Genomic DNA, 26,363 nt, shown 5'->3' with positions numbered 1-26,363 from the left:
CCCTTGGACTGCAAGGAGATCCAGCCAGTCCATTCTGAAGGAGATCAGCCCTGGGATTTCTTTGGAAGGAATGACGCTAAAGCTGAAACTCCAGTACTTTGGCCACCTCATGCGAAGAGTTGACTCATTGGAAAAGACTCTGATGCTGGGAGGGATTGGGGGCAGGAGGAGAAGGGGACAACAGAGGATGAGATGGCTGGATGGCATCACTGACTCGATGGACGTGAGTGTGAGTGAACTCCGGGAGCTGGTGATGGACAGGGAGGCCTGGCGTGCTGCGATTCATGGGGTCGCAAAGAGTCGGACACGACTGAGCGACTGAACTGAACTGAAGGCTAAAAAGGATAAAGCTAACCCATTCAAGATGAAGGAAATGGCAACCCACTCCAGTATTCTTACCTGGAGAATCCCATGGACAGAGGAGCCTGGCGTGGGATCGCAAGAGTCGGACACAACTTAGCAACTAACCCACCAACCTGTTCAAGGTCAATCAACCAGTAAGTGGCAGAGATGAAACTCAAATCTAGGTCTAGTTTGATGCCAAAGCTGTTATTTTAGCCACTTTTCCGTAACGCGTTCCTAATAGGAATGTTGCTTGGATCACTGGTTACGGCCATCATTCAGAGAGATACTGAAACTGGAGTTTTCTTAACACATTCTTAAGCCTGTAAAAACATTTAAACTTCATTTCAGTGGAGAAATATCTATTTGAGAAATAATCTGATTAAATTCATCAGATAATTAAACCAAGAGAGACTATAATCTTAATATTTTTGTAAAGAACAAACAGACCCATTTTTCAGTTAACTTGATATGAAGAGGAAATGAGCGTAAATAAAGCGTATTCTTCCTAGCGTATCTTGGAATGGAGCTGCTTAAAACGCAGCAAAGCTGCCTTCCAATTTTCCTGGGAACCAGCGATTCTGAAGTCAACACAAGTTTGCTTTTTTAACAGCTGGGAACACCAAGAATTGTCACACAGCCTCAAGAACTGAGGCTGCCTTGTTCAAACTCTCACACGGGGCCCTCTGTTCCTTTCACAGAGCCCTCTTTTTCTCAAACATCCCACAGATGCCGCTGGGAGACAGCCTCTGGGCCGGCACCAAGCCTTCAGGGCAGGAGGCACTTGTTTGGGATTCCCGTCTTTCAGTGGTCTTTCTGGTCTCGGCCAGACCGATCTAAAGGACGCTTTGCGGACGATATTTTTCGCCCACTCGTCAGTGCCTGAAGAAGAAACGGGAGGGCAGGAAAGTATTAATAACTTCGCTTTGGTGGTTGAGGACAGACCCTTGAGCAACGGAGGGACTAAGAGCCCACAGGCCCTCCCTCAACCTGACACGCAGTGCCCAGCCCAGCCCGGGGGGCGGAGGCAGCGCGCCGATCGCCCCGCCTCCCGCCGGCCATTGGCGGGTCCGAAAGACGCGGGGCGTCGTCGGTTTGAATGGGCGCGCCTGGAGCTGGGCGCAGGCGCAGACGAGGGGCGCGGTAGCGGGCGGGCGGTGCTGCGGGACCCTTGCGTGGCGGCCGACGCTGGGGGCGGTGAGGAGGGATCGGGACTTCTGGCCCACGTGACCTGGGGGCGGGGGGCACGCGCCGGCCTCCCGCGGTGCCTCCGCTTAGGGACCTGCCGCGGGAGCGGCCGCTGCCACCCGCCTGTTGCGCAGGTGGCTTCTGCTGCTGCAGCTTCGCCGTCTCCGCCGCGCTCCCTACACTCGCCGGCCCCAGGGAGGTGAGTTCGGAGGGGCGTTTGCGGACGCCAGACGGAGGGAGGTGACAGGGAGGGGGGGCGTGTGAGTGAGTAGGGGGCGGGCTCTGTGTCTGGGGTGTGGGGGCGATCTCTTTTGTTCGCGTCAGGAGGGGGCCGGAGTGGTCGCGGGGACGCAAGTCGAGAAATCAGAAATTCGGGGTGAGGAGTAGCCCGCTCCGGGTCGAGCACTCAGTTTCTTTCAGGTTGGACATTTAAAAATTAGAGTACATCCTAAGGGCTTTCTTCTCTAGTTTGTTCGTTTAGTAAAAAGGACAGTAGATACAAGAACAACTTACGTATTCTGAGTGTGAGTAACAAACAAAAACGCGAAACCCCGTGGAATTAAATCCGAGAAGGATGGCGTTTCTTGTGGTGAGTTTGCTGTCTAGAGCAGGCAGCCTTTGTCAGACACCTGCGTTTACCATACTGAAGTTAATGGACTCTGGGGAAATCAACCTGTCGCTTTACCATAGAAATTGATAGTTGGTGCAAAAAGTTTTCGTAAGCATTGAATGTCAAGAAAGCCCTTTGCTGAAAATCTATAGAGTATCTTGGAATAATAAGAAACCTATAGTTTCCTTGTTTAATGGTAACCAGTTAGCTCGTTTTTAAACTGGTATCATTTGAACTCTTAAAGAAAACGACTAAGGGTGGAAATTTTATTTGCTTTAATGTATAATATAACCCTCCCGTGGAATTAAACGAAGTAGATTCTTGGCTTTCCTTTCACTCGGCTTGTATTGGAGTCTCTGGTGGCCTGTGTGGGAAGCTGAATTTTGAAGCTGCCACTTTAGAAGGGTGCACGGAAGATTTCCGGCTTGATAATCACCTGTGCGATTACCTGATAAATACCACTTTTGCTTGGCTTATCATTATTCAAGATGCAGCTTTGGCTGACCGTTTCGAAGTCAGTAATCATCGTTTAAAGGGGGCAGATCGCTTTTGGTTGATGTGTGAGTGTGTGTGTAGTGTGGAGGCTCAGGGGAGGAGGGACAGCTTACCTTGAAGCTGATACAGAGTAAAAAGTTATGTGTTACTGTTTTAGAAGGCATTCCCTCCAAATCCTCTTTGGCTGGATAAGCTGTTTAGTTGTATTAACTTCTGTTATTAAATCAGACATGCAGTGTTACAATGTTTTAATATAAATCTCAAGACTTGGTACTCGGCTAATTAAAACAAAGATAGGATATAGTAGTTTTTAAAATGGCCTTGTTCTTAAGCATAAAATGTTTCTAATTTACCTAAAAGATAAAAACTTCGTAATTAGATCTCTGGAATTTTAAAATTGAAAACATGACATAGATTTAGACTAGCATTCTAAATCTAATAGACATGTGATTTTTTTTAAAATAACAATGGCAATTATGATTATTTCTACTATATTGAGTACTTTTGTTAAGTACCAGAGCCAGGCATTGAGGTGCTTTTTGTAAATCATATCTCTAATCACCAAGACACATGTTGGATAAGTTTCACTATGCCAAACTAACCCTGAGAGTTTAACTAGATCATTTAAGTAGTAACTAGTCACTGTGCAGAGATTCAAAACATGGCCAAGTCCCAGTTGCTTCTGTGTTTCTTTAAATCTCTGGGTCTCTGGATTCCATTTGTAGAGACATAATCCCACTTTTAAGATGCCTGTATATGCTGTGTTTTGCTGTGAACTATACAGAAATATTTCAGCCCTTCTTTTTGGACAGCTGTTCTCCTTTCAATACTTTATAAATCACATAACACTTTCAATATCCTTCTAATTGTCCTTATAAAAACAGTAAAAATATGAGTAAGATTCTTCCTGAGTTATTTACATAAATATAAATATCCATTTTACTGTGGAGCAGAAATGTACTCAAGTCTGGTTTTCTCACTACCATAGGATTCTTCGCCTCTTTACAGTTCTTACCTTCTTCAGGCAAGAAATCAAAAAAGTTTGTTGGACATCGATTCTGTGCAAAGCAATTTGCTTGGTGTTGTGAGATGAGGAGAGAAGGCTTTATTTTCATGAATGGTTTCTGGAGTTTTTGAAGTAACTTTCTTCTGTCTGTCAGTTTATCTTGCTAACACAGATCCAACTTTTCAATTCCTTCGTTGAAAAAATCACAAGATTTCTTATCATACAAATACAAGGCCAAATACTCCTTCAGCCAAATGTGTATTCAGAGTCTCTCACAATTTAGTGCCTTCTTAGACTTCTCTTTTCTGATTCCTAACCCCAGAAAGTGGCACACTTTCTCTACAGTCCCACCCCCCTTTGCTTTTGTGTGAGCATTTCCCCGTGACTAAAATGCCTTTTCTCAATTTACCTAGTAGTAAGGTTTACCCATCCTTCAAGTTGCAGAACAGATTTCCTTGCCTCAAAAAAACTTTTCTTAGTCCTTTTAACTTAGAATTATTCTTCCAATATCATCTCAAAACATTACTGAATTGAATAGAAACATTTTCACACAGAATGGTGATAACTTTTGGAAGGAGAAAGCAGTTATATTTTCCCATGAAGAATTCTGAATTCAAACTCTCTAGGGATTCTTTTAAGGCATATATAATCATTTTACATTTGGGATTTATTTCTCCTTAAAAATGTATTTGAAACCAGTTTTGTCATTTCATAGTTTTTCTGTTAAGAGAACTCATTCATTGTCATTTACTAATTCAAGAACAAGGCTCAGTAGACGGAACCACTTCTTTTCTCTTTTCGCTGTTTAGTTCTTCATACATATATTAATTGGTTTAAGCTGATGGCTGACCAACATTGGTAGTAGTAAAGGGCTGTGAGTTGTATTTTCTGGTGACTTGGTGACCAGTTTTTCTCCAAGTTATGTTCTCCCCATTGTTTACAAATAAGTATTTCTTTTTTTTCTGTCATAGTAATGTGTTCATAAGATGATGTTTATTTTGTATTCTTTGAAAGCTCCTATTAATTGCGTTAAGTTTATCCATTAACTTATTTATTAACAAAAGGTACAGATTGGAAAGGGCAATGATTAATGTATATATTTAGGGTTTTTTTTTTTTTTTTTTTAAGGAAGTCGAGCTTAGTGTGAATCATAGGGTTTTTGGATTGCAGACATTTTTCTTGTGATTACCTGGCCTTATAACCTGAGTAGTCATTTGTAATGTACTGAAAATATAATTGGAGTTGATTGAATTTAGAATTTTTAAAAAATTATCATTGTGTCTTCTATAATCTTGATATTAAAATACTGGTTTGTATCCAATTTTACATGGTTACAGTAATTAACTAAAAGTAACTTATATGTTTAATTGAAACTCTAAAAGGTTATTGATTTTACTAATGATTAAAAGTACAGTATATTCAAAAATTTTTATAGGAGGAAAAATTAACATTATTTATAAACTCTGGACTTCACTTTGAGGAGAAATAAGACCAAGTAATAGGGAGAAAACTACTAATTTTAGTCTAATGAACACAGATGAGACTTTTCTCCTTTAGTTGGACATACTTATATTTTTAAATATAAGTAAGTAGTCTTGTTGAAATAGGATTTTTGATTAACTGTTTTGCAGGGGAAAAAGGTAACCAAGGTTAGAGCTGTTGCATAAAAGAAACTAACTTTGGTTCTTGAAATTTTTAGGCAACTACCTCATCATACCCCATTCAGCAGTTTCAATGATTAGTGTGGTCACTGGCATAATTCATACTGGCTCCATATATAATCTAAAAATAGAGCCCCTTTCTAGTCTATCACCTTCCTCTCAGGAAAATATTCAGTATTCAGCTTCTTTCTGCTTTATCATGGGCTGCCAAACCCTAAGACACTTAAGAGGCTGCCTGTACAGTAATGATTATATCTGCAGTGCTTCGTGTAGGGACTGTTGGAAACTACTGTGAACTACAGACATTCAGCATGTCTCTTGTACGTAGCCTCATACACTTGGTCCTTTCTCACTGTTTAACAGCAGTGCTGAGATGAAAGCTTGAACTAGTCAAATCTATCTTCTAGATTCCATTTTGTTTTAGTATGTATCTAATTTGAAATTTCACGTATGACTTTTTTAAGTATTTTGATTATCCAGGGAGCATATTCTTTGAAGTCCTTTTAGCTTTATGTGATGGATAGAAATATAAATATTCTTCACCAAAATGGAAGATTATGTATAGTTTAGTTGTTTAGAATGGTGAACTTTTAGGTGTAAACCTTTGAAAACATGATGGGGAATTCTTATATTACTAAAATTGTTTTTGGATTATACCACTTTGAAATAGTTGCATTCATTGTTTTGCCTTTTAACGTCCACAGCTCTGAACCTAAATTTCTTTTGTTCTGATCTGCCAAGAATAAATACGAGAGTTTAAAATCAATAGTGCTTTGACTTTGCATGTATTTGCTGTTTTTCAAAATGATCCATGAGGATTAATTTCAAAATAAATAAGAACTCTTCTGACTGGTGGTGTGCCTTTAAGATATAGATTTACTTGGAATCTAGAACTATTATTCTAATCTAGTCTTTGAATTTATTCTTTTTATTTTGCTGATCAGTGGTCACAAGCAGCTTATTAGAAAGTCTTTATAATAAAATATATATTTAGTAAGCAGTTACAGTTATTGTTTTTTAACCTAACTTGGCCTAACATCTTATAGACTTATATTGATTGTTGCAAACTTAAAGGTTAGCAATAAGTTAAGATGTAACCTTAGTTGATGTACATACTTTAGGATTATATATTTGCTAAAAGAAAACTTTATTGATTCAGTTTTTACAGCATACTCTGGCAAATTCTCCTTTCTCCAGAATGATAGAGAAAGAAATGATCTGCTTTACTATGCACTATTATTTTTTTTATTAATTTTGAATTATGTAATTTACATTTGATATATATGACAGTTATCAGTTAACGCTAAAACTATATGTAACAGTATAGATAGATATAGATACACAGATGCATATAATCTGAAATTATGTTTAATTCACAGTATTACACAACACTTATATTATTGGTAGAAAATATGTTGAATAAAGAATCAGACCTTTTTTGCATTGCCTTATTTTTTTATCCCCTAGCAATTTCTCCTTAATTTTGCCACTGAATCATCACAGTTTTTAACAGTGTTTAAATCTCATTGGTACTTTACAAATTTTAATCTAAGAAATATTAATCTCTCATTCTATTTCCCCCATTCCCATCCTTCCCCATTTATCAAGTTTTATCTGATTTAAAATTATCTTAAGTTTGATATCTTTTTGTTTCTTGTGAACATAGCACTTACCAAGCACAAGTTTAATATAAATATTCCATTTATTTCATCTCTGAAGTATGACTCTTACAGTCCAGTTCATCAGTTACTGTGCATATTGCTACTGTTCCACCTATCCTCATAATTGGAAGTCTTGTAAGCAGCTGTCACTGTTTGACCTTTGCCCCTCTTCAAGCCATAGGGCATTATTTTCATTTTTCTGTAGGTACTCTTAGCTAGGTTACTTAATCAAGTACCTAGTGTTTCTTGATCCTGACTTCACTTTCTTTAGGCACTAATTTCTCACATCAGTCTTATTCTGATGGCAGAATAATTTTTCTTTGACTGGGTCAACACCTGCCACACTGAAATCAAGCTCTGAACTCCTGTTGGACTTTGCTTACTATAGCTTTTGCTTTTTCTTACACACTGAATACTCTAAGTAAACTTCCTGCTTTTACCTTCCTACTTTGAATTTTTCATGCATTGTTCCTTATATTTGCCATCCTGTTGCCTCTATATCGTTCAGATAAAATGTAACTAGAAATAGATGGTTGGATCAGATGACAAGCCATATTTAGACCATCTACAAATAAATTAGTGTATATTTCACAGTTCACTTCAGTTCAGCCAGTCAGTCATGTCCAACGCTTTGCGACCCCATGAATCACAGCATGCCAGGCCTCCCTGCCCATCACCAACTCCTGCAGTTCACTCAGACTCAACGTCCATCAAGTCAGTGATGCCATCCAGCCATTTCATCCTCTGTCATCCCCTTCTCCTCCTGCCCCCAATCCCTGCCCGCATCAGAGTCTTTTCCAATGAGTCAACTCTTCACATGAGCTGGCCAAAGTACTGGAGTTTCAGCTTTAGCATCTTTCCTTCCAGAGAACACCCAGGGCTGATCTCCTTTAGAATGGACTGGTTGGATCTCCTTGCAGTCCAAGGGACTCTCAAGAGTCTTCTCCAACACCATAGTTCAAAAGCATCAATTCTTCGGCGCTCAGCCTTCTTCACGGTCCAACTCTTACATCCACACATGACCACTGGAAAAACCATAGCCTTGACTAGACGGGCCCTTGTCGGCAAAGTAATGTCTCTGCTTTTGAATATGCTATCTAGGTTGGTCATAACTTTTCTTCCAAGGAGTAAGCGTCTTTTAATTTCATGGCTGCAGTCACCATCTGCAGTGATTTTGGAGACCAAAAAATAAAGTCTGACACTGTTCCCCCATCTATTTCCCATGAAGTGATGGGACCAGATGCCAACTGGTTTAAGCCAACTTTTTCACTCTCCTCTTTCACTTTCATCAAGAGGCTTTTTAGTTCCTCTTCACTTTCTGCCATAAGGGTCGTGTCATCTGCATATCTGAGGTTATTGGTATTTCTCCTGGCAATCTTGATTCCAGCTTGTGCTTCTTCCAGTCCAGCATTTCTCATGACGTACTCTGCATAGAAGTTAAATAAGCAGGGTGACAATATACAGCCTTGACAGACTCCTTTTCCTATTTGGAACCAGTCTGTTGTTCCATGTCCTGTTCTAACTGTTGCTTCCTGACCTGCATACAGGTTTCTCAAGAGGCAGGTCAGGTGGTCTGGTATTCCCATCTCTTGAAGAATTTTCCACAGTTTATTGTGATCCACACTGTCAAAGGCTTTGGTATAGTCAATAAAGCAGAAATAGATGTTTTTCTGGAACTCTCTTGCTTTTTTTGATGATCCAGCGGATGTTGGCAATTTGATCTCTGGTTCCTCTGCCTTTTCTAACACCAGCTTGAACATCTGGAAGTTCACAGTTCACGTATTGCTGAAGCCTGGCTTGGAGAATTTTGAGCATTACTTTACTAGCATGTGAGATGAGTGCAACTGTGCGGTAGTTTGAGCATTCTTTGGCATTGCCTTTCTTTGGGATGGGAATGAAAACTGACCTTTTCCAGTCCTGTGGCCACTGCTGAGTTTCTCAAATTTGCTGGCATATTGAGTGCAGCACTTTCACAGCATCATCTTTCAGGACTTGAAATAGCTCCACTGGAATTCCATCACCTCCACTGGCTTTGTTCGTAGTGATGCTTCCTAAGGCCCACTTGACTTCACATTCCAGGATGTCTGACTCTAGGTGAGTGATCATACCATCATGATTATCTTGGTTGTTAAAATCTTTTTTGTATAGTTCTTCTGTGTATTCTTGCCACCTCTTCTTAACATCTTCTGCTTCTGTTAGGTCCCTACCATTTCTGTCCTTTATCGAGCCCATCTTTGCATGAAATGTTCCCTTGGTATCTCTAATTTTCTTGAAGAGATCTCTAGTCTTTCCCATTCTGTTGTTTTCCTCTATTTCTTTGCACTGATTGCTGAGAAAGGCTTTCTTATCTCTTCTTGCTATTCTTTGGAACTCTGCATTCAGATGCTTATATCTTTCCTTTTCTCCTTTGCTTTTCACTTCTCTTCTTTTCACAGCCATTTGTAAGGCCTCCCCAGACAGCCATTTTGCTCTTTTGCATTTCTTTTCCATGGGGATGATCTTGGTCCCTGTCTACTGTACAATGTCACGAACCTCAGTCCATAGTTCATCAGGCACTCTATCTATCAGATCTAGTCCCTTAAATCTATTTCTTACTTCCACTGTATAATCATAAGGGATTTGATTTAGGTCATACCTGAATGGTCTAGTGGTTTTCCCCACTTTCTTCCATTTCAGTCTGAATTTGGCAATAAGGAGCTCATGATCTGAGCCACAGTCAGCTCCCGGTCTTGTTTTTGCTGTCTGTATAGAGCTTCTCCATCTTTGGCTGCAAAGAATATACTTACAGATACCTAATTTGACAGAAAATAGTTTACCTAAGGTAGTTACTTGAGTTTATTTTATAAGTGGATGTTTCGGCATCCTACTTTGCTACCCCATTAGCACTATGATGTGTATTATTGCTCTAACCTGTACCCTGAATTCTAAAGTGGAAGAATTTTATTTAAATATGTCCTTCATTCTTCCTCAATATTTATTCCAGTTCCAATTTATAAACAGCTACTATGTCTGATTTGAAACATTACAACTGAAAGGGATTTGGGGAATTTGAATATTGTACTTTAGAGGGAATTATTAAGATAAGAGAAGTTTAAAGAATTTAAATTATCAAACCTGGAGGCAAGAAAAGTAAGTTATATTTATTATCGAATGGGTTTTACTAGTATATAGAGATACATGAATGAAAGAATCAGACCAAAAGTTATTGGCATTTAGGTTACAGTCAGGAGTAGATAGTTTAAATGAATCGAAATGTGTGTGTGTTAGTTGCTCAGTCACGTCCAACTCTTTGCGACCCCATGGACTGTAGCCCACCAGTCTCTTCTGGCCATGGGATTCTCCAGGTAAGAATACTGGAGTGGGTTACCATTGCCTTCTCCAGTAAATCAAAATAAGGACAAAAAATAGATAGTTAACTCTTGAAAACTGTGGAGGTGTGGGGTGCTGACCCCTTGTGCAGTGGAAAATCCATTAATAATTTTACATTTGGCCCCTCTGTATCCATGGTTCTACATCTGTGAAGTGAAGGGAAGGGAAAGTTGCTCAGTCATTTCCGACTCTTTGTGACCCCACGGACTATACAGTCCATGGAATTCTCCAGGCCAGGATACTGGAGTGGGTAGCCTTTCCCTTCTCCAGGGAATCTTCCCAAGTCAGGGATCGAACCCAGGTCTCCCACATTGCAGGCAAATTCTTTACCAGCTGAGCCACAAGGGAAGCCTAAGAATACTGGAGTGGGTATCTTATCCCTTCTCCGACAGTGTGGATTGTATAGTACTATAGCATGTATTTATTGAAAAAAGTTCCCCTATAAGTGGACCTGTGGAGTTCAGACCCATTCAAAAAGATCAGCTGTAACTGTCTATCCCCTGTTTTTCCTAGTCACCTAGTTTGAAGATACTTTGTTGCCAGTGGAGTATAACAAGTCTGGGATTTATTGTTTACTCTGATTGCATACCTTGGATAGTGTCTAGAAGTCTGACTGGGTATGTAACTGGGGAGTCTGCCTGTTTTGACTTCCTAATCAGGTAATTAGACATGAGGCAGTCTACATGCTTCTGTCAGTTTCTAGGATATGGAAAGTACTTATTGCTTTCTCTTTATCTATAGTCAGACCAAAAAATGCTGTAAGTTAACAATTTTGTTTGCAGTGTGGTTTTTGGAGCATTGCTGTTAAACGTGGGAGGTGTTTTTAAGGGCATATGTGTTCTTTGTAAATTATTAGTTGTAAGTCTTAATGGAGAGTGGAAGTTAAACTTGATGACTTCTTAATATTCTTTCAAACCTGTAATTTCCATTCCATTTCCTGGTCCTGTCATTAAATTTTCTTATCTTAATGAAAAATTTATGATTTAATATTATTGTAAATTTTATTAGTGTTGTACTAGTAATACATAAAAATATGCAGTGAGTTTGTTAACTCCATGTGGAGCATGAATGAACATATTGTTAATAAACTGGTTAGAGATTTTTGCAACATGAATCATTGAATAAAGAATTACTTGTTTGTTCAAGAAAGTAGAGTGGGGCAAAAATAGCCTCTTCAATAAGTGGCGTAGGGAAAACTGGACAGCTACATGCAAAAGAATGAAATTAGAACACTTCCTAACACCATACACAAAGATAAACTCAAAATGAATTAAAGGCCTAAATGTAAGACCAGAAACTATAAAACTCTTAGAGGAAAACATAAGCAGAACACTCAATGACATAAATCAAAGCAAGACCTTCTATGACCCACCTCCTAGAGTAATGGAAATAAAAACAAAAATAAACAAGTGGTACTACTTGATTAAACTTAAAAAAGCATTTGCACAACAAAGGAAACTACAAACATGGTGAGAAAACAGCCCTCAGAATGGGAGAAAATAATAGCAAAGGAAACAACTGACAAAGAATTAATTTCCAAAATACACAAGCAGTTCATACAGTTCAATATCAGAAAAACAAACAACCCAATCAAAAAGTGGGAAAAAGACCTAAACAGACATTTCTCCAAAGAAGAAATACAGATGTCTAACAAATGAAAAGATGCTCAACATGGCTTATTATTAGAGAACTGCAAATCAAAACTACAATGAGATACCACCTCACACCAGTCAGAATAGCCATCATCAAAAAGTCTACAAACAGTAAATGCTGGAGAGAGTGTGGAGAAAAGGGAACCCCCTTGCATTGCTGGTAGGAATAGAAACTGATGCAGCCACTATGGAAGACAGGATGGAGAGTCCTTAAAAAACTAGGAATAAAACCACCATATGACCACCATACGACCTGGCAATCTCATTTCTAGGCATATACCCTGAGGAAACCCAAACTGAGAAAGACACATGTACCCCAGTGTTCATTGCAGCACTATTTACAATAGCTAGAACATGGAAGCAACCTAGATGTCCATTGACAGATGACTGGATAAAGAAGCTGTGGTACATATACATAATGGAATACTACTCAGCCATAAAAAGGAACACATTTGAGTCATTTCTAGTGAGGTGGACGAATCTAGAGCCTATTATATAGAGTGAACTCAGAAGTATAAATATCATGTACTGACACATATATATGTAATCTAGAAAGATGGTACTGATGAATTTATTTTCAGGGCAGCAGTGGAGAAACAGACATAGAAAACAGACCTAAGGACATGGGGTGGGGGGCGGGGGGAGAAGGGAGAGGGTGAGTTGTATAGAGAGAGTAACATGGAAATTTACAATACCATAAGTGAAATAGATAGCCAATGGGAATTTGCTGTATGACTCAGGGAACTCAAGCAGGGGCTCTGCGACAGTCTAGAAAGGTGGGATGGGGAGGGAGATGGAAGGGAGATTCAGGAGGGAGGTGTACCTATGGCTGATTCTGGTTGATGTGTGACAGAAAACCACAAAATTCTGTAAAGCAAATATCCTTCAATTAAAAAAATGAAGTGGCCAAAAAAAAAAAGAATTACTTGTTTGTTCAGTGACTAAATGTAAGATAAATACCACTTAATTGTTACAGAGATTGAATTTAAGAGTAACTTTTGGGGGATACTCTCCCATTGAAAATAGTAAAACCATTTATAAATTGTCTTGGTAAAGTGGTGAAATACATTCTTTTACAGTTCTGTATGCAGTCCTAATCAAGTAAGGTATTATCCAGCTCCATTTATATACATCTGTTAATTTAATTAATACTTATTTTTTTAATAAGTATGAAGTTAACTTTTTTTTTTAATACTTGGTGAGCTTGGGGATTTCATTATGATACCACGGCTGGAAAAATATTTCAATTAAATTGTAATTTAACTTAATTCTAATACCTCACCTTCTGCCCCATACTATAAATAACCTAAACCTCAAAGTGGTAGTGGAAAACAGTTTAATTGACAGTTTAGCTGTTGTGTAATTTAAATGCACTTTGGAGCTGTTGCTCTGAATACACTAATTCTCTTAATGTGTCTGCATGCCATGTCGCTTCAGTCATGTCTGACTCTTTGCAACCCTGTGGACCATAGCCTGCCAGGCTCTTCTGTCCATGGGATTCTCCAGGCAAGAATACTGGAGTGGGTTGCCATACCCTCCTCCAGGGAATCTTCCTGACCTAGGGATTGAACCTGTGTTTCTTGTGTCTCCTACAGTGGCAGGTGGTTCTATACCACAAGCACCAGCTGGGAAGCCCAGTTTCCTAAATGTTTTTTATTAAAGAAAAAAAGTACAATGAATTCTAAACAAAAGGAAAAAGAGGAGATTTGTTGGTTTAATAACCATTACCCATCTTTTCCTCCTTTCTTAAGATACTGCTTCATTTGTTGGCCAGGAGAGAGGATAAGAGGAATAATATTTTGTGTTTTTTATATGCCACTTTGGTTATTAATATGAAAACCTCATTCGCTCTAGGAAGTCCCTCTAGACTAATCCTTTCTACCTTGCTCCGCCTGCTCTGTTCCCTACTATCCTCTCTAATTATAGTTAATTAACAAAGCAGTGAATGTGTATTAGTTAGAGTCTAGTTTATATTATAGCTGAAATACTTAGAAGGATGTTATGTGGAAAAGGAGTTAGGCTTTACTGGATGCCAGTAGAAGGGAGAAATGGGTAGAAATGGAAAGATTGCTCAAAATATGGAATAGCTTGCTAAAAGGACTATTCAAAATTAGGATTAGCTGCCTTGTAACCTTTCTGGGAATGTGGTAGTAATATGTTGGACTAGCTCACCTATGGGGTTGTTTATAACACTGGATTCCAGGAATACATACACACTCACACAGACACACATATGTATAATTTTGTTTATGTAAGCACATATATCTTATTTTTACCTTGTTTCTCTTAACTGTTACCTTAAAGGTTGTAGTTTAATTTCCTTTTTGATTCCATTGTTGATCCATTGAGGTTTTTCAGTAGCATATTGTTTAATCTCCATGTAATTATTTTTTTCCTCATTTCTTCTTCTGTGGTTAATTTCTGATTTCATGGTGTTATGGTCAGAAAGGATGCTTGAGTTAATTTCTGTACTCTTAAATTTGTTGAGGCTTCTTTTATGCCCTGGTATGTGATCAGTCCTGGAAAATGTTCCATATGCACTTGAAAAGAATCTATATTCTGGTTTTTTGGATGTCTTGTCCTGAAAATATCAATTAAGTCTAACTGTTCTGTTACATTATTGAGTATCTCTGTTGCCATGTTGATTCTCTGAATGAAAGATCTGTCCACTGAAGTGAGTAGTGTGTTGAAGTCTCCTACTATTATTGTATTCCTATTCATTTTTCCCTTTATATCTATTAGTATTTGTTTTATGTATTGGGCACTCCCTTATTAGATGCATATATGTTTAATTCTTTTTTAACACCAAAAACATTTTGTATTGGGGTATAGCTGATTAACAATGTTCTGGTGGTTTCAGGTGAACAGCAAAGAGACTCAGTCATACATATACATGTATCTGTTCCCCCTCAAACCCCCGACTCATCCAAGCTGGCACAGAACATTGAGCAGAGTTCCATGTGCTATACAATAGGTCTTTGTTGGTTATCCATTTTAAATACAGCGGTGTGTACTTGACTTTCCCAAAGTCCCTAACTGTCCCTTCCCCCTGGTAACCATAAGTTGATTTTCTAAGTCCATGAGTCTCTTTCTGTTTTGTAAATAAGTTCATTTGCATGATTTCTTTTAGATTCCTTATGTAAGGAATGTCATATGATATATCTCTTCACTGACTTACTTCACTCAGTATGGCATTCTCTAGGTCCATCCATGTTGCTTCAAAAGACCCTATTTCATTCTTTATAATGGCTCAGTAATAGTCTAGTCTATTGTATATGTATAGCATATCTTCTTTATCCATTCTTGTGTCAACAGACATTTAGGTTGCTTCCATGTCTTGGGTATTATAAACAGAGCTGCAGTGAACATTGGGGTGCATGTATCTTTCTGGGCCATGTTTTTCTCTGGATATATGCCCAGGAGTGGGATTGTAGAGTCATGTGGTAGCTCTGTTTTTTAGTTTTTTAAGGAAAATCCGTACTGTTCTCCGTAGTGGCTATACCAATTTACATTCCTGCCAACTGTGCCAGAGGGTTTCTTTGTCCCCACACCCTCTCCAGCATTTGTTGTTTGTGGATTTTTTGATGATAGCCATTCTGACTGGTGTGAGGTGATATCTCATGGTAGTTTTGATTTGCATTTCTTTGAACACTAGTGATGTTGAACATTTTTCATGTGCCTGTTGGCTATCTTTATGTCCTCTTTGCAGAAATGTCTATTCAGGTCTGCCCATTTTTTGAGTGGGTTGTTTGTATCGATGCTAGTAAGCCTAATAAGCTGTAAATTTTGGAGACTTAATTCCTTATTGGTCACATCATTTGCAAATGTTTTCTCCCAATCTGTGGGCTCTCTTTTCATTTTGTCTATCATTTCTTTTATTGTGCAAAAGCTTTTGAGTTTAAGTAGGTCCCATTTGTTTATTTTTGCATTTATTTCCATTATTCCGGGACATGGATTAAAAAGATGTTGCTGTGATTTATGTCAGAGTATTCTGCCTATGTTTTCCCCTAGGAGTTTTATAGCGTCCAGTCTCACATTTACGTCTTTAATCCATTTTGAGCTTTTTTGTGTGTATGGACTTAAGGAATGATCTAATTTCATTTTTTTTTTTTAACATGTGGCTGTCCAGTTTTCCCAGCACCATTTGTTGAAGAGACTCTTTCCAACATTGTGTAGTCTTGACTCCTTTGTCATAGATTAATTGACCATAGGTGCATGGGCTATTTCTGGGTTTTCTATCCTGTTCTGTTGTCTATATTTCTATTTTTGTACTGGTTACATACTGTTTTGATGACTGTAGGTTTGTAGTATAGTTGGAGGTCATGGAGCCTGATTCTTCCAGCTCCGTTTTTCTTTTAAAGATTGCTTTGGCTATTTGGGGTGTTCTGTGTCTCCATACAAATTTTGAGATTTTTTTGTGTGTTAGTTCTATGAAAAAATGCCATTGGTAATTTGATAGAGATTACATTGAGTCCGTAGATTGCCTTGGGTAGTATAATCATTTTTACAACATTGATTCTTCCAATCCATGAACATGGTATATCTTTCCATCTGTTTATGTCATCTTCAAGTTCTTTCATCAGCATCTTATAGTTTTCACAGTACAGGTTTTCAGTTGTCTGAAACAGAGTTTTCAGTTGTCTCCTTCAGTTCAGTTCAGTCACTCAGTTGTGTGCAACTCCATGGACTGCAGCACGCAGGGCTTCCCTGTCTGTCACCAACTCCCAGAGCTTGCTCAAACTCATGTCCATCGAGTCAGTGATGCCATCCGATCATCTCATCCTCTGTCATCCCCTTCTCCTCCTGCCTTCAGTCTTTCCCAGCATCAGGGTCTTTTCCAGTGAGTCAGTTCTTCGCATCAGATAGCCAGAGTTTGGGAGCTTCAGCTTCAGCATCAGTCCTTCCAATGAATATTCAGGACTGATTTCCTTTATGATTGACTGGTTTGATCTCCTTGCAGTCCAAGGGACTCTCAAGAGTCTTCTCCAACACCACAGTTCAAAAGCATCAATTCTTTGGCGCTTTTTTAATGGAATACTCTCACATCCATACATGACTACTGGAAAAACCATAGCTTTGACTAGACAGACCTTTGTTGGCAAAGTAGCGTCTCTCTTTTTAATATGCTGTCTAGGTTGGTCATAGGTTTTCTTCCAAGGAGCAAGCATCTTTTAATTTAATGGCTGCAATTACATTCTGCAGTGATTTTGGAGCCCAAGAAAAGAAAGTCTGTCACTGTTTCCAGTGTCCAGTCCCATCACTTCATGGCAATTAGATGGGAAAACAATGGATACAGGTTTATTATATATGGCCTTATTATGTTGAGTTATGTACCCTCCATGCCCACTTTTGGAGAAGGCAATGGCAACCCACTCCAGTACTCTTGCCTGGAAAATCCCATGGACGGAGGAGCCTGGTAGGCTGCAGTCCATGGGGTTGCTAGGAGTCGGACACAACTGAGTGACTTCACTTTCCCTTTTCACTTTCATGCATTGGAGGAGGAAATGGCAACCCACTCCAGTGTTCTTGCCTGGAAAGTCCCAGGGACAGGGGAGCCTGGTGGGCTGCCCTATGGGGTCGCACAGAGTCAGACACGACTGAAGCGACTTGGCAGCATGCCCACTTTCTGGAGAGCTTTTTTATTTTTATCATAAAAAGTAATTTTCTTTTTCTGTGGTATCTTTATCTGGTTTTGGTATCAGGGTGATGGTATCTGGTTTTGGTATCAGGGTGATGGTGGCTTCATAAAATGAGTTGGGAAGTTTTCCTTCCTCTGTGATTTTTTGGAAAAGTTTCAGAAGGATAGTTGTTAACTGTTCTCTAAATGTTTGATGGGTTTCCTTGGTGGCTCAGCTGGTAATGAATCCACCTGCAATGTGGGAGACCTGGGTTTGATCCCTGAGTTGGGAAGATCCCCTGGAGGAGGGCATGGCAACCACTCTAATATTCTGGCCTGGAGAATTCCATGGACTGTATAGTCCATGGGGTCACAAGGAATCAAATGTTTGATAAAATTGGCCTGGGAAGCTATGAGGTCCTGGACTTTTGTTTGTTGGGAGGTTTTTAATAATAGTTTCACTTTTAATGCTTGTGATTGGTCTGTTCATATTTTCTATTTTTTCCTGGTTCACAGTCTATGGAGACTGTACCTTTATAAGAATTTGTCCATTTCTTCCAGGTTGTCCATTTTATTGGCATATAATTGTTCATAGTAGTCTCATGACCCTTGGAATTTCTATGGGGTGAGTTGTAACTTCTCATTTTTCATTTCTAATTCTACTGATTTGAGTCTTCTCCCTTTTTTCCTTGATAAGTCTAGCTAAAGGTTTATCAATTTTATCTTTTCAAAGAACCAGCTTTTAGTTTCATTGATCTTTGCGATTGTTCTCTTTGTCTCTATTTCATTTATTTCAGCTCTAATCTTTATGATTTCCTTCCTTCTACTAACTTGAGGTTTTGTTTGTTCTTCTTTCTCTAGTTGTTTTAGATGCAAGTTTAGCTTGTTTATTTGATGTTTTTCTTGTTTCTTGAGGTAAGATTGTATTATTATAAACTTCCCTCTTATAACTGCTTTTGCTGGATGTATATGTTGACGAGTGTAAAATCCTCTTCTTGTATTGATCCTTTTATCACCATATAGCATCCTTCTTTATCTTTATGGCTTTTGGTTTAAAGTTATTTTGTCTGAGTATAGCAACTCTTGCTTTCTTGTCACTTTTGTTTCCATGAGATATCCTTTTCCATCCCTTTACTTTCAATCTATAAGTCTACTCTGCCTTAAAGTGGGTCTCTTGTTGGCAGCATATTGTAGTCTGTTGTTTTAATCCAGACTGCCATTCCATCTTTTGATTGGAGCATTTAGTTCATTGACATTTAATGTAGTTATTGATAGATATGTATTTATGCCATTTTAAACATTGTTTTCCCATTGATTTTTGTATTTCTTCTTTGTCCCTTTTTCTTTTTGCTTTTCATTTTGTGGTTTGATGATTTTTTCTTGTATTATACTTATGTTCTCTTTCTTTTGGTTTCTGTGAATCTATTGTATGTTTTTGATTTGTGGTTACCCTGTTTTTCAAGTATGTTAACCCTTTCGTACATCTACTTGCCTTAGACTGGTAGTCATACAGGCTCAGATACATTCCAGGGGGAAAAAGATCTACATTTTCTTACTCCCCTCGCCCACATTTTACGATTTTGATGTCCTCTTTTACATCTTCATATTCATCCTTTTGCTGTTCATTGTGGGTATAATCGCTTTCAGAGAAAATTTTAAAATCAGCACAAATATCTTCTTTGAAGAAGTAAATTTATAGAGTTTAGGACTGACTTGTTCAAATGAGTTGTTGAATTTTCATTTTATTTGTTAATGGTAGTTTTTTAAATCTTAAAATATTACAATTTTAAGATACTAGTATTATATCTATTCTTTTATATTTGTAATGGAAAATATTACATAAAATTATTGTATTTTAAACCAATTTAAAAAATTAAAAAGTGCATGTCTCAAGTAAATATCATATGTTTACATCCTTATTTAGAAGCCCTCTGTTGATTAAGCCCTTTGCTGTTTTTCTGCCATAGTTGACATGACAGCAGTCTGTGAAATTAGCTGTGTGATTATGTACAGCTTGGAATTACTTTAGGTTGTTCTTTGAAAACAGGACTTCAAGCAAAACATCTTGTATTCCTTTTGCAGAAATGTTGCTGAAGTGCTGCTGAAAGGGCCAGAGATGCAAGGATTTGGGACACATTTTGAACCTTTAAGCTGTCTGACATTGACCTCCTTTCATTATTAATAAAGAAGAAGCAGGAGCTTAGGATGTATTAACACCAACTCATTAATATACTAACCGGACAATGTTCTGCAGCAATTCTACATTGTAGAGCTGGATTGGCACAAAATAAAATAATTTCTTAGTATACCCAGCTTATAATATGACTCGATGGAGGAAAATTTGATAAACATGAGAGAAGACCATTCTTTTCATGTTCGTTACAGGTAAGACTGCTGCTTTCTTAGTGGGTAATTTTAATATTTATTTAAACATGTGTTTAACTCTGATCATTTGAAATTTAAATATGAAAATATACTAGCCATAGTTAGTATCTCCTTTAAACAGTGTTTTCTTTTTGTTGTGGTTGTAGTAAGTTTTTATATCCTTTCTATAGGGAAATGGTAGTAGAGAACAATTATATTCTATAGTTTGTTTGCTAATGTTCTGTGGAAGAGTTTATGATTAGTTATTTTAAACTCTGTTACTCTTTTTATAATGCAGATATTAAAGTGAAATATATTTCTAAATCTTCGAGGGTAGAAGATAGATTTTGTAGTGTGGTTGGCTGAACAACCTAATTTTTGTTACAATTTTTAAATAGTGATCTTTTATAAATGAGCTTTTAAGAAAAGGGGTGTTAATGTTGGAATGGGTGGGTACTTTCTAAACATGATAAATAATCAGTTTAATATTTAGTGGTAAAATATTAATGACATTTCTAAGACATTTAGAAGCAAAGCAAGAATATGTATATCGTCATTATTTAACATTTATTTTGGAAGTTATGCTCATTGTTCTTAACTGTAAAATAAACACAAATATTAGAATGGAAGACTTAATTATCAGGTGATTAGATATTAATAGATTCCTTATCAAAACTGTTGAGTTAATATTAAATAAACATCAGAACTTCTAGCTTTGAATAGCGTTCTTATCCCTAATGAGTGAAGATGTTTGATACCAAACCTTAGGTATCTTAGCACTTGCATAGGAAAGAATGAGATTTACTGTCATTGGCTTTGGAGCAGATGGTTCATGTTAGGGCATGGTGCCAAGAAAGTTTATCTAGGTAAGCTGAGGGCATTTTTATTGCAAATTTAAAAGTTTCAAATGAAAGAAAATGGAAGACATTCAATATAATTTAAATGAATTTTTAATAGAAATGCTCTTGCTCTACCCTCTGGGGCATAGTTCCAGAAACCTCTGTGTCTAGTGTGAAGTCTTGCCAGTTTTACTTCCTAAATGCTGCTCAGATTCATCTATCCATCTGGCTTCTCTCCACCACTGTGAAAGTTCAGGCCCCCATCATCTTCCTTCCAGACTCCCTCCATTCTCCATTCTGGCCTCTTGGAATCTCTTTTAAATTTTCCTCCAGAGGGCTCAGTCTGCAGATACAGAGTTAATCATGCAACCTCTGCATAATCTCTTTGGTGGCTTCTAGTCACTTGCAGGGTAGGGCCATGCTTAATGTAGTACACAGGAGCTTGCATTACCAGGCCTCTACGTGTTCCTTCATCCTTACTTCCTGCATTCCCTCACCTTGTTCCTTGTATGTGACTCAGTGCCCTTGTTCGTGCTACACCCTATGACCTGAATGCCCTTCCTACTTTATTGGTTTAGCTAATTCTACTCCATATCTAGGAATTCAGCTCAAAAATATTCTTCTGGAAACTGTTTTTGAACTCCATATTTTAAGTGCCCTCTCTGTGCTCAAATATCCTGTGCATCTCTCTCTCTTAGCACTAACTATATTAAAATTCAGTGTACCTGTTTATATGTGTTTGTCTCCTCCTCCTTTGCCACTCCCTACTTTGACTATTGGCTCCCTTTGGGCAGCCATGATGCCTAGCTTGTTGTCTGGCACCACATTTGATGGAATGTCCTTTGAATTTCATTGGATATAACCATCAAATGAACTTGATGGTTCACTCTTGAAAATGTTTAATAAGACATGTAGTAAGATGTTTATCTGTCTTGCTAAATAGTTTCAAGAGTGGCTTACTTTTTTTAAAAATTTCTTTTTAATTGAAGGATAATTGCTTTACAATATTGTGGTGGTTTCTGCCATACATCAACATGAGTCAACCATAGGTATACCTATGTCCCCTTCTTCTTGAACTTCCCTCCCACTTCCTACCACATCCCCCCCAAATAGGTTGTTACAGAGGCCTGGTTTGAGTTCCCTAAGTCATTCAGCGAATTCCCATTGCCTATCTGTTTTACATATGGTAGTGTATATATTTCCATGTTTTTAATATTGTAACAATTGATGAGGAGTGGATTATACCTGTGCCTATAGGAAGATCTTAGATTTATTGTTTTTCATGATATAGCATAGGTCAAACATGGTTATATATTGATACAAGACTTCACCTATAAAAGAAATGTAAAACTTTTAACTATTTTTAGTAAGACTACACCAAACAAATCTCTGGTTTTGTCAGTCCTGTGAAATTAGCATTCTGTATATGACTGGATTAGTATATAACTGCAGGTAATAGTTTGTATCCCGTTTTTAGATGTCATGTCCTTGTATAGGTTATTTTTCTATTCTGGTAAACACTTAGCATGTGCTGTTGCATCCGTCTGGTTCTTTCATCGAGGTCCTCGTCTGTCCCTGGAGGAGCTTCTGTGGTACGGTGTGTTTGTAAATTTTGACATGGAATAATTCTTCAGATACTAAGAAACCTCCTAAGAGATATCAGAATGCTTTATGAAATATTTTGCAACTTATTTATGAAGGTAGAGAGAAATGGAGACTGACAGAAAAATGGGATTTGTTTCTAAACTTTTTAAAAGTGTTCAACTGATTTTAAATAACTGCCATTAAATTTTTAGGATTGATAATAGTACTGTGATTGTATTTTTTGAAAATGACTCCATATCTTTTAGAAGTACATACCAAAATATTTACAAATGAAATTCTATGTTTTCTAGAATCTACTTCAAAAGTTGCAGAGTGAGGGTGGAGGTAAAGATGAAATATATATTGATAATGTATCATATATTGGTAATTGTTGATGTAGAAAGGTAGATATATCAGGTTCATTATATTAATTTCTCTAGTTTTGTATTTCTTTGTTTAGCTTGTTATATACTTGTTTAAGTATAACAAAGAAATATAAGTAAATATTTTTATTTACTTATATAATTATACTGTTTACTTATATAATTTATAAGTAAATTATATAAGTAAAAAATATAAGTAAACAAAGAAATTTCCTTGTTTATACTTGTTACTTTGAAGAAAAACATTTCAATACTTTAATATAAAAATTAGGCTATTGCAATTAAGTTGTGAAGGAATGCAATTTTAGTATTGACTTTCAATTTTGCTAGATAAATATAATTATTAATAATATTCTTTCTGAAGAATAGTTTGAGGTAATGTGGAGTGGTGGAAAGAACACTGGATTTGGAGACAAAGACAGGATTTCACCTCTCAGCTTTGCCATCATATGATCTTAAGCAGGTCACTGAGCATCATTTTCTCCTTCTATAATAATTCCCATCTCCCAGCATCATTTTGAGGATGAAATTTGTTATAATGTATAGAATAATCACTTTTAAAACCAAGTTACTGATCAGAATTTAAATTTAATGCAAGATAGTTTTACGCTTTCCCTTTGACAAAGTAAACTAGAATAACTTGATATATGTGGTAGACTGGACAGATGAAAATTGTTTATGGCAGCTAGGACTGGTGATAAAAAATCTATGCCCAATTAAAACACGTGGAAGGTAGAACTAGGGGCTGCAGTGAGCCAGTCGACAGCCACAGGAGACAGCACAGTCGAGAAGGTGCAGGGCACTCTTGCTTTGATCTTAAGTCCTGAATCCCAGCATTTATTCTTAATTAGTATATAAGTCTTTGAAGGGAAGTCAGATTTGGACAGAACTGGCTATTAATTTTTTTAATATAGCATCAAGATTTTAATCCTCTTTTGCTTTCATTGATACACTGTAAACACAAGAAACCAGAAAGACGAAAGTAAAGAAAAAAATCAAGTTGTAGGAGAAAAGTGAAAAATAATAAAATATAAAAGTTAAAATAAGTTGAAATGATGTGAGATTGTGCAAAGATGAAGATTTAAAGCTGTAATGTTCAATCTGTTGACAAAAATGTAAACATTTCAGTCAAGATAGTAGTGCTGTCTTTATACTTACTAGAAATGTACTTTTTTTTTATTATATAATTCAGTGGGCTATTAGGAAGAATGAAAAGAAAACTTTATATGTGGGATATATTTTAATGGACAGATATTTTCCTGGCTTGTCTTCTAGTCTTCGTATGTTCTTTGTTTTCAACCCAACTGGTAAACAGATGAAGTAATTCTATTCTCTCATAGAGACAGAGAGGATATGAAATTACTTTCTCTGTTACTATTTAATGATCTTCTAAAAAATTTATAAACCAACCTTCCTTCGCTATTTTGCAATAGCTATATTTGAGGTGTTGGAGACTTTGCCAGAACATTGACTTCTTTTCCAATAAAGCATATCGGAACTATACTGTATGTCAAAATAAACTCATAAGCTAGAGAGTTGGAGCTTTATTTTGAGCATTTGTTACTGAAATAATTTTCTAAGGTAGATTGTCCTGTAGGGCACTCTCACCTTTAAGGACGGCGGTGTAGCCAGCAGGATTCCAGGTAGCTATCACTGTTTCCAATGAGAATTATGTAAAATACCTTTTAGAAAATTTGTAATTCTTAGGATGCCATTCAGCCTTATAGTTAAGTTTTGTGAGATGCAACAGCATTTGGATTGATGGTTCCATTATAATGTTGTATAAATTTAAGTTCAGAACATCAAATATTTGTGGTGAAGATATATATTTGAAGAAGGTGCTTCTCTGTTCTATATGGATATACTGTTATTAACTTCCAATTTTTACACATCCTATATATGAATAGTTCTGACAAAAAAGTTAATCACTAGTCAATCTTAGAAGGAAAGGGAAATTATTTGTGCTAACCGGAGGATTATAACCCTGGAGACAGTCTTTCAGAAAGCTTTAAGGACTACTCTGCCTGAGAAGTCAAGGCACAGTAATACAAGTTTTTGAGACTAGGAGAGTTTTACATCCAAGTAGCATGTTGACAGTTTACATCATCCAACAAGGTGAGTAGTGGACTATTGTGACACCTTACAGGATTGAGAAAAAAGTTTTCTCTTAAGGAGCTATGTGCTAGCTCCAGGAATAATTGCCTTCTGGGGGTAGGGGGCAAGTAGGCGTTCCCGTGTCTTCTGGGGGATCCGGTTAATGTGTCATGCAGATACACAGTGCACGAGGCAGTGACTCAAATGGCAGAGAAGTTTTTATGTTAATTTTTTTTGTCCTGCTTTAAAAATAAATTTGCTTCAATAGCCTCGTCTTTTATTAATTTCCTGGCCAGCAACCTAATCATCCTGGGTTGATGGTTCCGCAGGTGACGACAGTGTGTCTCTCTCCCTGGGTGAAGCCGTGCGCCATCACTAGGATTCTATCGTATGGTGACATGTAATTTTTTAAACCACTACTCTGTTGATGGGCGTTTAAACTGTGGATTTTCGCTTCTGTGACCATCCTTTTAAATTTGTATTGATGTAGCTTTAAAATAAACTCCTAGTGGTGAAATTGCTCAACATATAATTTTTTCCATAATTGGTATTATGCTTAAAATTTGTTAATAGAAACAGTAATGTATTTTATGTGTAAAAATGTCTTTTCCAATTTTTCCCCCATGGTAATTCTTAGAAGTTCAGTGGTTTCAGTATTTAGACAAATAAAGATAACTAGCTCAAGTACCACGTCTGGCAAAAGAAGCCTTTGATAAAACCACATTTTTACATATTAATCTTTTGCTGACTCATTTCTCTTCACACATGTGGTACACCAGTAACCTCATAAGACCTTAAACAAAAGTAATCTTTTTTCTTTTATGAATTCTTTCATATTCAAAAATAAAGGGAAGTTTTCACTTGTAAAAGACAAAAATAGGCTTTATTAATTTGAAGTGACCTATAAAGAAATATAAAACAGCAATTTAAGATTTCTAGTAAACTAATTTATTTTTCTATGTGCTTTATCTTTCCCCACCCCATTCCTAGTCTAATGTTAAAGCAAAATACTAAAAAGAGGTTAACTTGCATTATTTTACCTTGATTTATAAAGTGAGGGTGAAGTCACTAGTCTAACTGTGAATAAGCAGTTTAGCCTTTGGCTAAATTATTAAAAAAAAAAAAAGACACTTGGATATAAAACTTAAAAATTACCTCTCAGAGATGACTACTTTCATCTACTTATTCTGAGCGAGAATTCTGCTTTGAACCTTTGGCTCTGTTAGTCTAGATTTTTCATCTAGCTTCATCTGATTTATTTTCCACTCTTACAACCCTATTTTAATTTATGACTCTAAGGATCCTTGAAATTTTATAGGCTAAAAGACAGCACCTGAAGAAATGTATTAATTGATCTCAATGAGTTTAGGGTGAGTGGTGGTTTAATTCACATTTCCTGTTACAGGAGTGATTCTCAACCCTGTCTTGTACATTGGAATTACCTGGGAGCTTTTAAACAATTCTGAGGGCATACCTCATGCCCAGGGGAGTGGGACCC

General features: G+C 37.3%; 1 protein-coding gene across 4 annotated transcripts in view; it reads left to right on the top strand.

Annotated features, from left to right (window-relative positions):
* The first annotated feature begins 1,460 nt into the window (after positions 1-1,460).
* The window catches only part of GPSM2 (G protein signaling modulator 2), a 55,456-nt gene continuing 30,553 nt past the window's right edge, over positions 1,461-26,363 (top strand). Inside the window, exons 1-3 of one of the 4 annotated variants that reach the window (XM_027536326.1) lie at positions 1,644-1,729; positions 18,163-18,226; positions 19,684-19,986. In XM_027536326.1, the coding sequence (XP_027392127.1) occupies positions 19,931-19,986 (56 nt within the window). In that variant the 5' untranslated portion in view covers positions 1,644-1,729; positions 18,163-18,226; positions 19,684-19,930. Of the gene's footprint in view, positions 1,730-1,999; positions 2,120-18,162; positions 18,227-19,683; positions 19,987-26,363 lie in introns of those variants that run through there. The other 3 variants (XM_027536325.1, XM_027536327.1, XM_027536324.1) reach the window with 3 other exon arrangements.

Source organism: Bos indicus x Bos taurus, chromosome 3, assembly GCF_003369695.1.
Source record: "Bos indicus x Bos taurus breed Angus x Brahman F1 hybrid chromosome 3, Bos_hybrid_MaternalHap_v2.0, whole genome shotgun sequence".
NCBI lineage: Eukaryota > Metazoa > Chordata > Mammalia > Artiodactyla > Bovidae > Bos > Bos indicus x Bos taurus.
Note: the sequence above shows the minus strand (reverse complement) of the source record. Positions and strands in the feature narration are given on the sequence as shown.